The following is a 13,153-nucleotide window of genomic DNA, read 5'->3' on the forward strand; positions in this document are numbered from 1 at the left end:
ATGATTCTGTTTGTGTGTGTAGACTCTCTTTTTTCATGTCTAGGGGTTTATCTATTTTGTTTATTTTCTCGAAGAACCAGCTCCTGCTTTCATTGATTCTTTCGTTTTATTCCTCTCAATTTTATTTATTTCTGCTTCAATCTTTATTATGTCCCTTCTTCTACTGACTTTGGGCCTGATTTGTTTTTCCTTTTATAGTTTCATTAATTGTGAGTTTGAGTTCATTTGGGATAGTTCTTCATTCCCGAGGTAGGCCTGTATTGCAATATACTTCCCTCTTAGCATAGCCTTTGCTGTGTCCCACAGATTCTGTGGTGTTGAATTATTGTCATTTGTCTCCTTGTAGTGCTTGATCTCTGTTTTTATTTGGTCATTGATCCACTGATTATTTAGGGGCATGTTATTAAGCCTCCACATGTTTGTGGGCTTTTTCATTTTCTTTGTGTAATTTACTTCTAGTTCCACACCTTTGTGATATGAGAACCTGGTTGTCACAATTTCAATCTTTTTGAATTTACTGATGTTCTTTTTGTGGCCTAATATATGATCTATTCTTGAAAATGTTCCATGTGCACTTGAGAAGAATGTGTATCCTGCTTCTTTGGATGGAGTGTTCTGTAGATGTCCGTTAGGTTCTTCTGTTCTAATGTGTTGTTTAGCGCCTCTGTCTCTTTATTTAATTTCTGTGTGGTTGATCTGTCCTTTGGAGTGAGTGGTCCCTCACTGTCCCTTTTCTCTCTTCTTCATCTTCTGGTACCCATATAAGGCAAATAAATTTGTCCCTTTGGATTGGTCACACAGTTCTCTTAATATTCTCTCATTCCTAGAGATCCTTTTTTCTCTCTGTGCCTCAGCTTCTTTGTATTCCTATTCTCCAATTTCTGTTTTATTTACCATCTCCTCTTCTTCATCTAATCTGCTTTTAAATACCTCCATTGTATGTTTCATTTTGGATACTGTATTGTTCAATGTTTCTACCTCATTCTTGAATTCCGCCCTGAAGTCTTGAATATTTTTTTGTAGTTCCATGAGCATGTTTATGAATTTTATTTTGAAATCTTTTTCAGGAAGACTGGCGAGTTGTTTCACTTGGCCCTTTTTCTAGTGTTGGTGGGATTTTGGTTTGTATCAGTTTCTTTTGCCATTTCATATTTGTAATAGTAACTTGGTGCAGGTGGCACCCTCTAGTGCCCAGAAGCTCTGTTCTCTGAAGCTGCTCCACCCCTGGAGTGATGGCAGGGGTCGTAGGTGAGCAGCACTGGTGCCTTTCAGGAGCAAATAGCTCTCTCCTGCTTCTTGGTTATAGTGACTGTGTCCACTGACAGGGCCAGTGAGTTCAGTGCACAGAGAGGAGTCTCTATGCTACACCTTTATAGCTGCCATAGGTGTGGCTGCCCTCTGGCTGGCCCAGTGCAATGGCAGGGGCAGGTTTGTGGGGCTGTGCTGGCTGGGAGGGAGCAGCAGGCTGCGTATCACCGTGGTGGGCCTTGGGGCTGTGTTGCCAGCCAGGGCAATGGAGCACCTGAAGCTCCTTAAAGTTCCCAACCTGCTGGGCTGGGTGCACCAGGACAATTTTGTCCACCTGTCCTTTCTCCTGAGCAGCAAACTCTGTGCAATCCTTGCCCCTTTATCAGCCCTCTCGCTGTTGGGAAATCTTAGAGTGCCCACCTTTCTTTTGTCGCAGAGCTGCTGGTTTTGGTTACCTGTTTTCCAGAGGTGGCTGGGTCTCAGTCTCTCTAAGTATTCTGCCTGACTTATTTTTCCAACCCCACTTATTTCCAGAGCACCATGTAATGTAGGTTTGTGCTGCCAGAGGAGATCTCCAGGGCTAGGTGTTCAGCAGTCCTAGGCCTCCACCCACTCCCTGCTCCATTTCTCTTCCTCCAGTAAGCTTGGGTTGGGGAAGGGCTTGGGTCTCGCCAGGTCATGGCTTTGGTACTTTACGCTTTTCTGTAAGGTCTCCTCTTTCCCCAGATGTAGACAGTCTGTCACGGCCTCCTTTCCTGTTGCTCTTTCAGAATTAGTTGTATTTGCTGTATTTTCATATTATATGTGGTTTTGGGAGGATGTTTCTGTCTCACCTCTCACACTGCCATCTTTAAGCCTCTCTTTTCTGTTTTTATCAGAACCAGTGTCTTGGTTTATAACTCAACATTTCTTATGTTAGTTACAAAACATCAATTTGGGGAAATGTAACATCTAACTCACTCTTTCTGCTATGATCATGATTTATGAGAAGAGTCTGAACATGTATCAGAAACCCTTGTGAACCCCCCCTTTCCAGATCAGCATACACACTGGCTGATTATTGGAATACCCAGGCCTTGGACACTCCTGGGGCCTGCACCCCCTCCCTGTCTGGGGTAGGGTGCAGGTACTCCTGTAAAGCTCCTAGTGATTCTCATGTGTAACCAATGTTGAGAACCACTGTCAAAAGGACTTTGCGTTCCTGTCTGCCTTCTCCTTTGCCCTCTGCCGTGCCCAGCACTGGGGCACTCAGTCTCATGACCATGCGGCACTGTGGTTTTGCAAGGGCAATTACCCACCTCCCCAGGCTGCCCCTGACCCACCTGAAACACTCTTCATCTTTACAAAACCAGCTGCATCTCACCCTCCATTAAGTCCTTCCAATCCTCCCCATTTGTTTAATCATCTGCTATGATAATTATCACCAAGTCAAGCTGCTCCTCACCTTGTGGACTCTATCTGCTGCTCTGCTCCATCCAGATGAATTCCACAGGGTTCTGCTTGGTGCTTCACACCTTTCAGGCCTCTCCTTTCAACACTTCCCATCCCCCCTGCTGAATTTCTAGTTACCCATTAGGTCTTGTCCAGGTGTTACTTCTTAACTTCTCAGGGATGTCCAGGTTGGGTATCTCCTTCTCCATGTGCCCCTACAATGTCCTGTGTGCTCCTCTCTGACTGTGGGCATTTCTCCTGGCATGTGTATGTCTCAGGGCACCAAGAAGGAAAGGATTTATTCCATTTGGGTTGAGAAAAGGATTCTTAATAGTGACAGGTGCTCATTGTCCAAAAAATATAAAGAATAAGTTATTCATAACACCCTTCTATCAAGGGTCATTGTGAGCATTTTGGCTTGCTTTCATTCCATCTTTTTCTTGTGTCTATGGTAACTATATTTTGTGAAATGTGTGTAGTAATAAAAACACTGGCAAGCATTTACTGAGTCCTGTTTTGTGCCTTTCATTTTTATACATTCTGTGCATATTTGTTAAGTTTCTACTTGGTGCTGGCACTGTTCTGGGTCACCACCCCACACCAGTACCTAGACAAATAAGTTCACGGACCTTATATTCTGCTGGTGCAACATATGCATGAAACAACTCCACGACGAATGGCTGGGTTACCCTTTCACTTCTGACATCTCAGAGGCTCTAAGAGCACCATGTAAGCTGAGACTGGAGTGACAAGGAGTCATCATGCAAATTTCAGGGGAAAAGCATTCTTGGTAGAGGAAAAGACTAAAAAACACTCAAAGGCACACATGGCGCGCTCCACTTGGGAAGGGGCAGCAGCACAGCTGTGGTGTGGAATGTGCTAGACTAGACAGTGGCTAAGATGTGGAGGAGAGGCAGCCAGGGGCAAGTGAACAGGTGCTGTGAACTTGGGAAGCAGTTTGGGTTTCAGTCACACTGCAGGGAGAAAAACCACTGGAGGATTTTAAGCAGGGGCAGTTGTAGATGATCTGCATATTACATTATCTCAATTAATTCTTCTTGGAACAAATATAGGAGGTGGGTGATATTTCTCCCCAATTTCATAGATGAGGAAACTGAGGCTTTAAGAAGAGACATACTCAAAGCTATAAAGCTAGTCAATGGCACAGGGGATGATTCTAATCAGGTCATGTGACTCTAGAACTTGTGTCCTCAGAACTCATCCCTGTGTCTTAGCCCCACTTGACAGATGGAATCATGCATCATGGAGAGGCAAGGAACAAGGCTGTGCCGGAAGAAACAAGAACCACAGAGTTTGGAGAAACAAGTTAAAAGGAGGAGAGGAGTTGTATTTTTGGGCTTCGTGTCCATTCTGGCATGTACAAAAGTTGTTTGGATAGAGGCATCCTTACCTTGCAAGCTCGGTAGAGGTACTTTTTATCCTGCGTGAGATGGTAAAGGGAAAGGAAAGCATAGCCATTTCCTGCAGTCCCATGGCAGATGCCATAGCCCTTCCGCAGCAGACCTCGCTGCCATATCACATCACTGCACTCCATGGCGTCCTTCAGGTATTTTTCCTCTTTAAAAACCTGGGCAATGAAAACAAAGCAGTGTTAAGATGTTTTCAATAGAGTTAGCAAAATATATTCCCCTTCTGGTTAGAAACTTACATGACATTAGGAAACCTGAAATGGCACTTGGGGTAAAATCAAACACGACCAGCAAAACCAAAACCATGGTGCCTTACAGTCTTTATCTACTGTCCACCCATCCATTCTCCTTGCCCTCCTTCTTGTTGATAGTTTTACAAAAATAATTCTAAAATTTAGTTTAAAAAATTAAAATAAAAGCTACCAGATTTCTTTGGTAAGATGTTTTGTCATAAATAAATCATTCTGTGCTTCCTGGGGCCTAAAACTTACAGCTCTAAAACTTCTGCTTATTTAGAAGGTGATCAAGAGACTGGTAACTCCACGATGTCCTGCCATCCGGGTGAGGAGCCCTCAGTGTCCTGGGCGAGCCACCCAGCAGCAAGGCCCTGTGGATCTGGCACTGCCAGGGCGGGGAGGTCTGTCAGAACCCGTCATGAGGAACCCTGCACGAAACTCCTGCAGGCACCCACAGTCCTCCTGGGCTGCAGAATGCGACAGCGCTGTGCCCAGAGGCTCGCAGGAGGCCCAGGAGTCCAGGGAAGGCCGAGGCTTGTGAAGGGAGGCAGTCTCTTGCTGACAAGGTTCCATTTTAAATGTTCTTTTCTTTCCTCAGATGCTTCTTGTTTTCCCCTGTTCTTCCCTCTGATTCTGTTAATAGTGATCACATGCCAGCTTGTTCTATTCTGGCGCAAACGAGTTTTTGAAAAAGGATGAGAGGCAAAAGGGTCATTGGAGATGATCTCCTCGAGGTGGCACATGGCATTCAGCTACTGTGACTGACGAGGGGAACCCCGGGGCGCCCAGCTGAGGAGGCTGTGAGGCTGCGGGAAAAGCAAGGAGGCACGGCCTGTGAGCAGGACCTCCAGGCACAGGAGGGGGGCCAAGAGGCACGTGCACATCCCGGCTGCTGTTCCGGCTACAGAGCCTGCTCTCCAGGGTCACAAGGAGGATGCTCAGTCACAGAAGCAGCTGAGATGCAGGCTGTGTGGTCAGACCGCCTGAGTTTGAATCTCAGCTCCATTATCTTCTAACTATGTGGCCTTGGGCAAGTCACTTAACCTCTTATGTGTTACTTTTTTCAACTACAAAAGGGTACTATTTTTTAATCTGAGTTGCTTGTTGTATTAAAATGAAATAATATACAAGAAGCTCTTAGAACAGCGCCTGGCACATAGCTAAATGCTAACTACTTCTGAGCTATAATTAACTAGTACCTTTTCTTTTATTATTATTAATTTTAAAGATATCACTGATACACACTCTTATGAAGGTTTCCCAAGAAAAATACTGTGGTTACTACATTCACCCATAGTATTGAGTCCCCCCTATAATCCATTGCAGTCACTGTCCCTCAGTATACTAACATACCACAGGCTCACTACTTGTCTTTTCTGTGCTACACTGTCTTCCCCATGATTCCCCCTCACCATGCGTACTAATCATAACACTGCTCATTCCGCTTCTCCTTCCTTCCCCAGCTGCCTCCCCCGAGCCCTCCCCTTTGGTAAACACTAGTCCCTTCTTGGAGTCTGTGAGTCTGCTGCTGTTTTGTTCCTTCAGTTTTGCTTCGTTGTTTTACTCCACAAATGAGGGAGATTATTTGGTATTTGTCATTCTGTCTGACTCATTTCACTGAGCATAATACTCTCTAGATCCATACATGTTGTTGCAAATGTTAGGATGTTTTTCTCTTATAGCTGAATAGTATTTCAGCATGTATATATACCACCTCTTTTTTATCCATTCATCTACTAATGGACACTTAGGTTGCTTCCAAATCATGGGTATTATAGTCTGCTGCAATAGACATAGGAGAGCTGTGATCTTTTTTTCTTTAGGTAAATTCCTGTAAGTGGAACTCCTGGGTCAAATGGTATTTTATAGTACTTTGAGGAACTTCCATATTACTTTCCACAATGGTTGAACTACCTTACATTTCCACCAGCAGTGAAGGAGGGTTCCCCCTTCTCTGCATCCTCACCAGCATTTGTTGTCCCTAGTCTTTTCTATGTTGGCCATCCTAACTGGTGTGAAGTGATATCTCATTGTGGTTTTAATTTGCGTTTCCCTGATAATTAGCGATGTGGAGCATCTTTCCATGTGCCTGTTGCCATCTGAATTTCTTCTTTGGAGAATTGTCTGTTCATATCCTCAGCCCATTTTTTAATCAGGTTATTTGCTTTTCAGGTGTTGAGGTGTGTGACTTCTTTATATATTTTGGATGTTAACCCCTTATTGGATATGTCATTTATATATACTCTGCCATATTGTAGGGTGCCTTTTTGTTCTGCTAATTGTGTCCTTTGCTCTAAGGAAGCCTTTTAGCTTGATGTAGTTCCATTTTTTTCATTTTTGCTTTTATTTTCCTTGCCCGAGGACATGTGTTCAGGAAAAAGTTGCTCATGTTTATATTCAAGAGATTTATTTTTGCCTATGTTGTTTTCTAAGACTTTTGTTATTTCATGACTTACATTTAGGTCTTTGATCCATATTGAGTTTACTTTTCTGTATGGGGTTAGACAATAATCTAGTTTCATACTCTTGCATGTACCTGTCCAGTTTTGCCAACACCAGTTGTTGAAGAGGCTGTCATTTTCCCATTGTACATCCATGGCTCCTTTATTGTATATTAACTGACCATATGTGTTTGGGTTTATATCTGGGCTCTCTAGTCTGTTCCAAACTGTCTTGATTACTGTGACTTTGTAGTAGAGCTTGAAGTCAGGGAGCATAATCCCCCCAGCTTTATACTTCGTTCTCAGGATTGCTTCGGCTATTTGGGGTCTTTCTTGGTTCCATATGAATTTTAGAACTATTTGCTCTGGTTTGTTGAAGAATGCTGTTGGTATTAGGCAGAATTGCCATTTTGACAATATTAATTCTTCCTAGCCATGAGCATGGGATGTGTTTCCATTTATTGGTATCTTCTTTAATTTCTCTCATGAGTGTCTTATAGTTTTCAGAGTATAGGTCTTTCACTTCCTTGGTTAGGTTGATTCCTAGGTATTTTATTCTTTTTGATAAAATTGTGAGTGGAATTGTTTTCCTGATTTCTTTCTCCTTGTTCGTTAGTGAATAGGAATGCAACAAACAGATTTCTGTGTATTAATTTTATATCCTGCAACTTTGCTGAATTTAGATATTAGTTGTAGTAGTTTTGGAGTGGATTCCTTAGGGTTTTTTATGTACGATATCATGTCATCTTCAAACAGTGACAGTTTAACTTCTTTCTTATTAATATGGATGTCTTTTATTTCTTTGTGTTGTCTGATTGCCGTGGCTAGGACCTCCAGAACTAGGTTGAATAAAACTGGGGAGAGTGGGCATCCTTGTCTTCTTCCTAATCTTAAAGGAAAAGCTTTCAGCTTCTTGCTGTTAATTATGATGTTAGTTGTGGGTTTGTCATATATGGCCTTTATTATGTTGAGGTACTTACCCTCTATACCTATTTTGTTGAGAGTTTTTATCATGAATGGATGTCGAATTTTGTCAAATGCTTTTTCAGCATCTATGGAGATGATCATGTGGTTTTTGTCCTTCTTTTTGTTAATTTGGTGTATGATGTTGATGGATTTTCAAATATTGTACCATCCTTGCATCCCTGGAATAAATCCTACTTGATCATGATGGATGATCTTTTTGATGTATTTTTGAATTCGGATTGCTAATATTTTGTTGAGTATTTTTACATCTATGTTCATCAGGGATATTGGTCTGTAATTTTCTTTTTGGTGTGTTGTGTTAGTCTGATTTTGGTTTTAGAGTGATGCAGGCCTCATAGAATGAGTTTGGAAGTATTCCCTCCTCTTCTACATTTTGGAAAACTTTAAGGAGGATGGGTATTAAGTGTTCACAAAATGTTTGATAAAATTCAATGGTGAAGACATCTGGTCCAGGGTTTTGTTCTTGGGTAGTTTTTTTTATGACAAATTCAATTTTGTTGCCAGTAATTGGTCTGTTCAGATTTTCTCTTCCTAGGTCAGTCTTGGAAGGTTGTATTTTTCTAAAAAGTCCATTTCTTCTAGGTTATTCAATTTGTTAGCAATTATTTTTCATAGTATGCTCTAATAATTCTTTGTATTTCAGTGCTGTCTGTAGTGATTTTTCCTTTCTCATTTCTAATTCTGTTTGTGTGTGTATACTCTCTTTTTTTCTTGTTAAGTCTGGCTAGGGGTTCATCTATTTTGTTTATTTTCTGAAATAACTAGCTCTGGCTTATACTGCTACCATTGTTTTATTCTTCTCAATTTTATTTATTTCTGCTCTGATGATTATTATGTCCCTCCTTTTACTGACTTTGGGCCTCATTTATTCTTACTTTTCTAGTTTCTTTAATTGTGAGTTTGGACTGTTCATATGGGATTGTTCTTTCCTGAGGTCGGCCTGTATTGCAACATTCTTCTCTCTTAGCAAGGCTTTCGCTGCATCTCGCAGATTTTGCAGTGTTGAATTATTGTTGTCATTTGTCTCCATATATTGCTTGATCTCTGTTTTTACTTGGTCATTGCTCCATTGGTTATTTAGGAGCATGTTGTTAAGCCTCCACGTTTGTGGGCTTTTTCATTTTCTTTGCGTAATGTATTTCTAGTTTTACACCTTTGTGGTCTGAGAAGCTGGTTGGTACAATTTCAATCTTTTTTAATTTACTGAGTCTTTTTGTGGCCTAGTATATGATCTATTCTTGGAAATGTTCCACGTGCACTTGAGAATAAGGTGTTCCCTGTTGCTTATGGGTGGAGTGTTCTATAGATCCCATTTAGGTCCATCTGTTCTAATGTGTTGTTCAGTGCCTCTGTGTCCTTACATATTTTCTGTCTGGTTGATCTGTCCTTTGGAGTGAGTGGTGTGTTGAAGTCTCCTAAAATGAATGTATTGCATTCTATTTCCTCCTTTAATTCTGTTAGTATTTTTTTCACATATATAGGTGCTCCTATGTTGGGTGCATAAATATTTATAATGGTTATATCCTCTTGTTGGATTGACCCCTTTAACATTATGTAATGTCCTTCTTTGCCTCTTGTTATTTTCTTTGTTTCGAAGTCTATTTTGTCTGATACAAGTACTGCAACTCCTGTGTTTGTCCCCTTTTTAGTTGCATGAAATATCTTTTCCATCCCTTCACTTTTAGTCTGTGTATGTCTTTGGGTTTAAGTGAGTCTCCTGTATGCAGCATATAAGTGGGTCTTTTTTTAAAATCCATTCTGTAATTTTGTCTTTTGATTGGTGCATTGACACCATTTACATTTAGGGTGATTATCGCTAGGTATGTACTTATTGCCACTGCAGGCTTTAGATTCATGGTTAACAAATGTTCAAGGGTAATTGCCTTTCTATCTAACAGTCTTAATTTAACTCACTTAGTATGCTCTTATACGCACAATCTAAAGGTTCTTTCTTTTTTCCTCCTTTTTCTTCCTCCTCCATTCTTTATATATTAGATATCATATTCTGTACTCTTTGTCTATCCCTTGAGTGACTTTGGGGTTAGTTGATTTGATTTTGCATCTGCTTGGTAATTAATTGTTCTACTTTCTTTACTGTGGTTTTTTTTTCCCCCTCTCTTGACAGCTATTTAGCTTCAGAAACACTTCCATCTTTAGCAGTCCCTCCAAAATAACTGTAGAGGTGGTTTGTGGGAGGTAAATTCTCTCAGCCTTTGCTTATCTGGAAATTGTTTAATCCCTCCTTCAAATTTAAATGATAATCTTTCTGAATAGAGTATTCTTGGTTGGAGGCCCTTCTGTTTCATTGCATTAAATATATCATGCTACGCCCTTCTGGTCTGTAAGGTTTCTGTTGAGAAGTCTCATGATAGCCTGATGTGTTTTCCTTTGAATGGGATCTTTTTCCTCTTTCTGGCTTTTAATAGTCTTTCCTTATCTTTGATCTTTGCCATTTTAATCATTATATGTGTTGATGTTGTGTTCCTTGGGTTCCTTGTGTTGGAAGATCTGTGCACCTCCATGGCCTGAGATACTATCTCCTTCCCCAGATTTCAGAAGTTTTCAGGAATTACCTCCTCAAAGACACTTTCTATCACTTTTTCTCTCTCTTCCTTTTCTGGTACCCCTATAATTTGAATATTGTTCCATTTGGATTGGTCACACAGTTCTCTCTAACTAGTACTTTTTCTACATTATCACAGCAGCACAAATGCTTCATCCTGCTATTTGCATCTTATGCTTCTAAAAATGAATTATAAAGGGAAACACTTTTTCCCACTTTAGGCAATATTTGGTAAAACCTAATAAAATTGCCTTAGGAGCCTGTATGTGGAGACAGTAAGGACTGCCTCAGGCTCTGACAGACAAACCCAAGTCTGTCCATGTATCCTGGCCCCACACAGCTTATCTATGACCCTCCACCGTTGGCTTCCCATTGTCCAAGCTGTAAGGTGAATCCCTTTAGAACTGCCTGCCTGTTAGTGCAATGAGGTTAATGGCCAGCATGCATGAGTGATTGCCAGCCAAACCTCTCGGTTCAGCTCAGTTACAGCTGTGTTTTGTTCTTGCTTCCATCGAGATGGTGTTTGTATTGGGCTGAATAGCTACTGCAGTCCTTGAGGACCTGCTGCCTTGACTAGACCCCTGCTCCCTTCTGCAGGCCACAGGGGTTTCCACAGGAATGTGTATGCATGGCGGCACCTGAGGGATTTACATCCTCCACAGAGCCTGGTAGCACCCCCATTTCTAGAGACAGCAGCTGGTGGACAGGGTGCTCCTCTGCTGCAAATAGGCAAGCCCCTTAGTGTGAGGGCTTCAGCCATGCAGAGGTGGGTCAGTGGAACATACTCTCCCCCACCCCTTGATAGGAAGGGAAGTTCTTACCAGGACCTGCTGGTATGAGGTTCTTCCTGGAGTTCTGTGTACCTGCTAGGAGCTGTTGCTCTATGGGGGTATATCCTAGGAATATTCTCCCCTTATGGTGTCTCTGCCAGAGTGTATGACCTAGACACATCTAACTCAAATGGCAGCCTGCATGGGGGATGCCTAGGGCTTTAATCTGCTCCACCAGTATTTTTGTCTCTCAAAGTCTGTGTGCTGCTCTGATCCCCAGAGCCAGGTGGGGAATAAAAGTCCTACAAATGCCTAAATCCCTAGAGCTTGGAGCTCTTTCACACTCTTGGGGGTTGGATAAGCTTGCACTTTATCAATCACAACTTCTGGGACAACATGTGTCTTGCCGACCAAACTACTCCCCAAACCTTATGGCGGTGTCTGGGCCTTGACTTCTCTGTGGGGTCACCCACCTCCTCCCTCACAAATGTCCAGCAAAGCCACGGGATGTCCTCTGGCAGGGGCAAGTCCCCACACATCACCACACTGTCAGTGTGATGGGCCCATTTGTCTGATGTGGGGAAAGACAGGGACAGGCCTCGGGCTGCCACCCCATGACATATGGGGACTGTGCAGGTGGCCCTGGGGAAGTTCTTGAAAGGCCCATTGTTGCCCCTCCCACAGGAAGGTGAACTGACTGTGACTCAGTGGCCCGGGGCTTACTGGAAAGGCATTTGCTAAGGCCAGCACAGCATGGCACACTCCTAGGATGACAGCTAAGGGATCTGGGACAGTGGCGATGCTGGGTGCAGCCACATGGATGGGGCACCACCCTGTTCAGTTCCCGGTAGGCCACTGTCGTCCACCACAAGCCTCTGGCTCTTCTGCCTGCCATGCTGGGCTGCTGAAAGGGGCAGGGCGGTCAGTGCCCACGCAGTGCAGTCCTTGGGAGGGTTCTCCTACATCTTTATGCCCACAGGCGATTTATATTGTTTGACAGTTATGCTCTTCTCAGCAGTGCAAGCTTACTGGTCCCCAGTTGGCCTTTCCCCTCTGCGCTGGTTTGATTACTTTAACCTGGTGGCAGAATTCACTGACGAGTTTGCAGAGCTTGACCTTATAGGATATGAGTGCTGAATACATTCTTTGGCATTGGAGAGATAAAAACCTCATATTCTCAAGGGAGAACACCAATTTGCAGTGTCGAAAGGACTTCCTGACCATAACTGCTGTCCCCATAACCATCAATGGTGCCCAAGAGGCCATAAAACTCATGAGCATCACCATGTATTACAGTACTTTTGGCTCCAGGAACCACCAGAGCCTCCAGCTTTTTTTAATTTCTAGGACCAGTGAACAGCAAGCTCACTATGAGGCCCCCGATGGCCTCCTGTGGCCGTCCCTGGAGACAGTCTTGGCCTGCTTCCTAAACTGAGGAATGGGAGCAACCCCCTGAAAAGGGTTGCACCCCTGGAGCCTCTGTGGGAGCTGCAGGGCCTCAGAGTCGGTGGGGCAGGAGGGGCAGGTCTGACTGCTGCTAAGGTTGTGAGGCTTACGCAGGCCGACCATCACAGCACTGGGGTGTCGGCCTGTTTATGTGGGGTCCCTACAGCAATGAGGTCAAACCACAGTTGCTTCTGGACAATTTTTATTGGACCCTGTTCAGCTGATTGGGACAGCCTTTCAGCTTTGTGAGCTCCCTCTGGCTCAGGTCTTTCCCACCTCCTCTGTCTATTCCTGGGACTTGTCAAATTCCCCCAGATCAGCAATGGATTGCCCAACATCATAAACATCTTGTCCCATGACTGTGCTCAGCACAGATGTCAGTGTCTCACAGCAGGAGCTGGGGAGAACTGAGAATCTTAGCTTTCCTTCCTGCAGTGAACGTGGCCCCATTTGGGCCCTCAGAGGCAGGCGGTAGGGTACCCTTCTCATTCCCATTTCCTAAGTATTTGATGCCCTTTCCCTATAGGTCCTGAGGGTCCCACATGCCCAGGGAGGCCCCCCTCACTGGCCAGGTTTACCTGAAGGCTACAATACCTGCAGG

General features: G+C 43.3%; 1 protein-coding gene across 3 annotated transcripts in view; it reads right to left on the reverse strand.

The window, feature by feature from the left end:
- Positions 1 to 13,153, reverse strand: part of LANCL2 (LanC like glutathione S-transferase 2) — a 240,610-nt gene that overhangs the window by 24,959 nt on the left and 202,498 nt on the right. For all 3 annotated transcript variants that reach the window (XM_036910340.2, XM_036910339.2, XM_036910338.2), the window contains exon 7: positions 4,091 to 4,267. In XM_036910340.2, coding sequence (XP_036766235.2) covers positions 4,091 to 4,267 — 177 coding nt within the window. The remainder of the gene's footprint in view (positions 1 to 4,090; positions 4,268 to 13,153) is intronic.

This window comes from Manis pentadactyla, chromosome 7 (assembly GCF_030020395.1).
Source record: "Manis pentadactyla isolate mManPen7 chromosome 7, mManPen7.hap1, whole genome shotgun sequence".
In the NCBI taxonomy this organism is placed as follows: Eukaryota; Metazoa; Chordata; class Mammalia; order Pholidota; family Manidae; genus Manis; species Manis pentadactyla.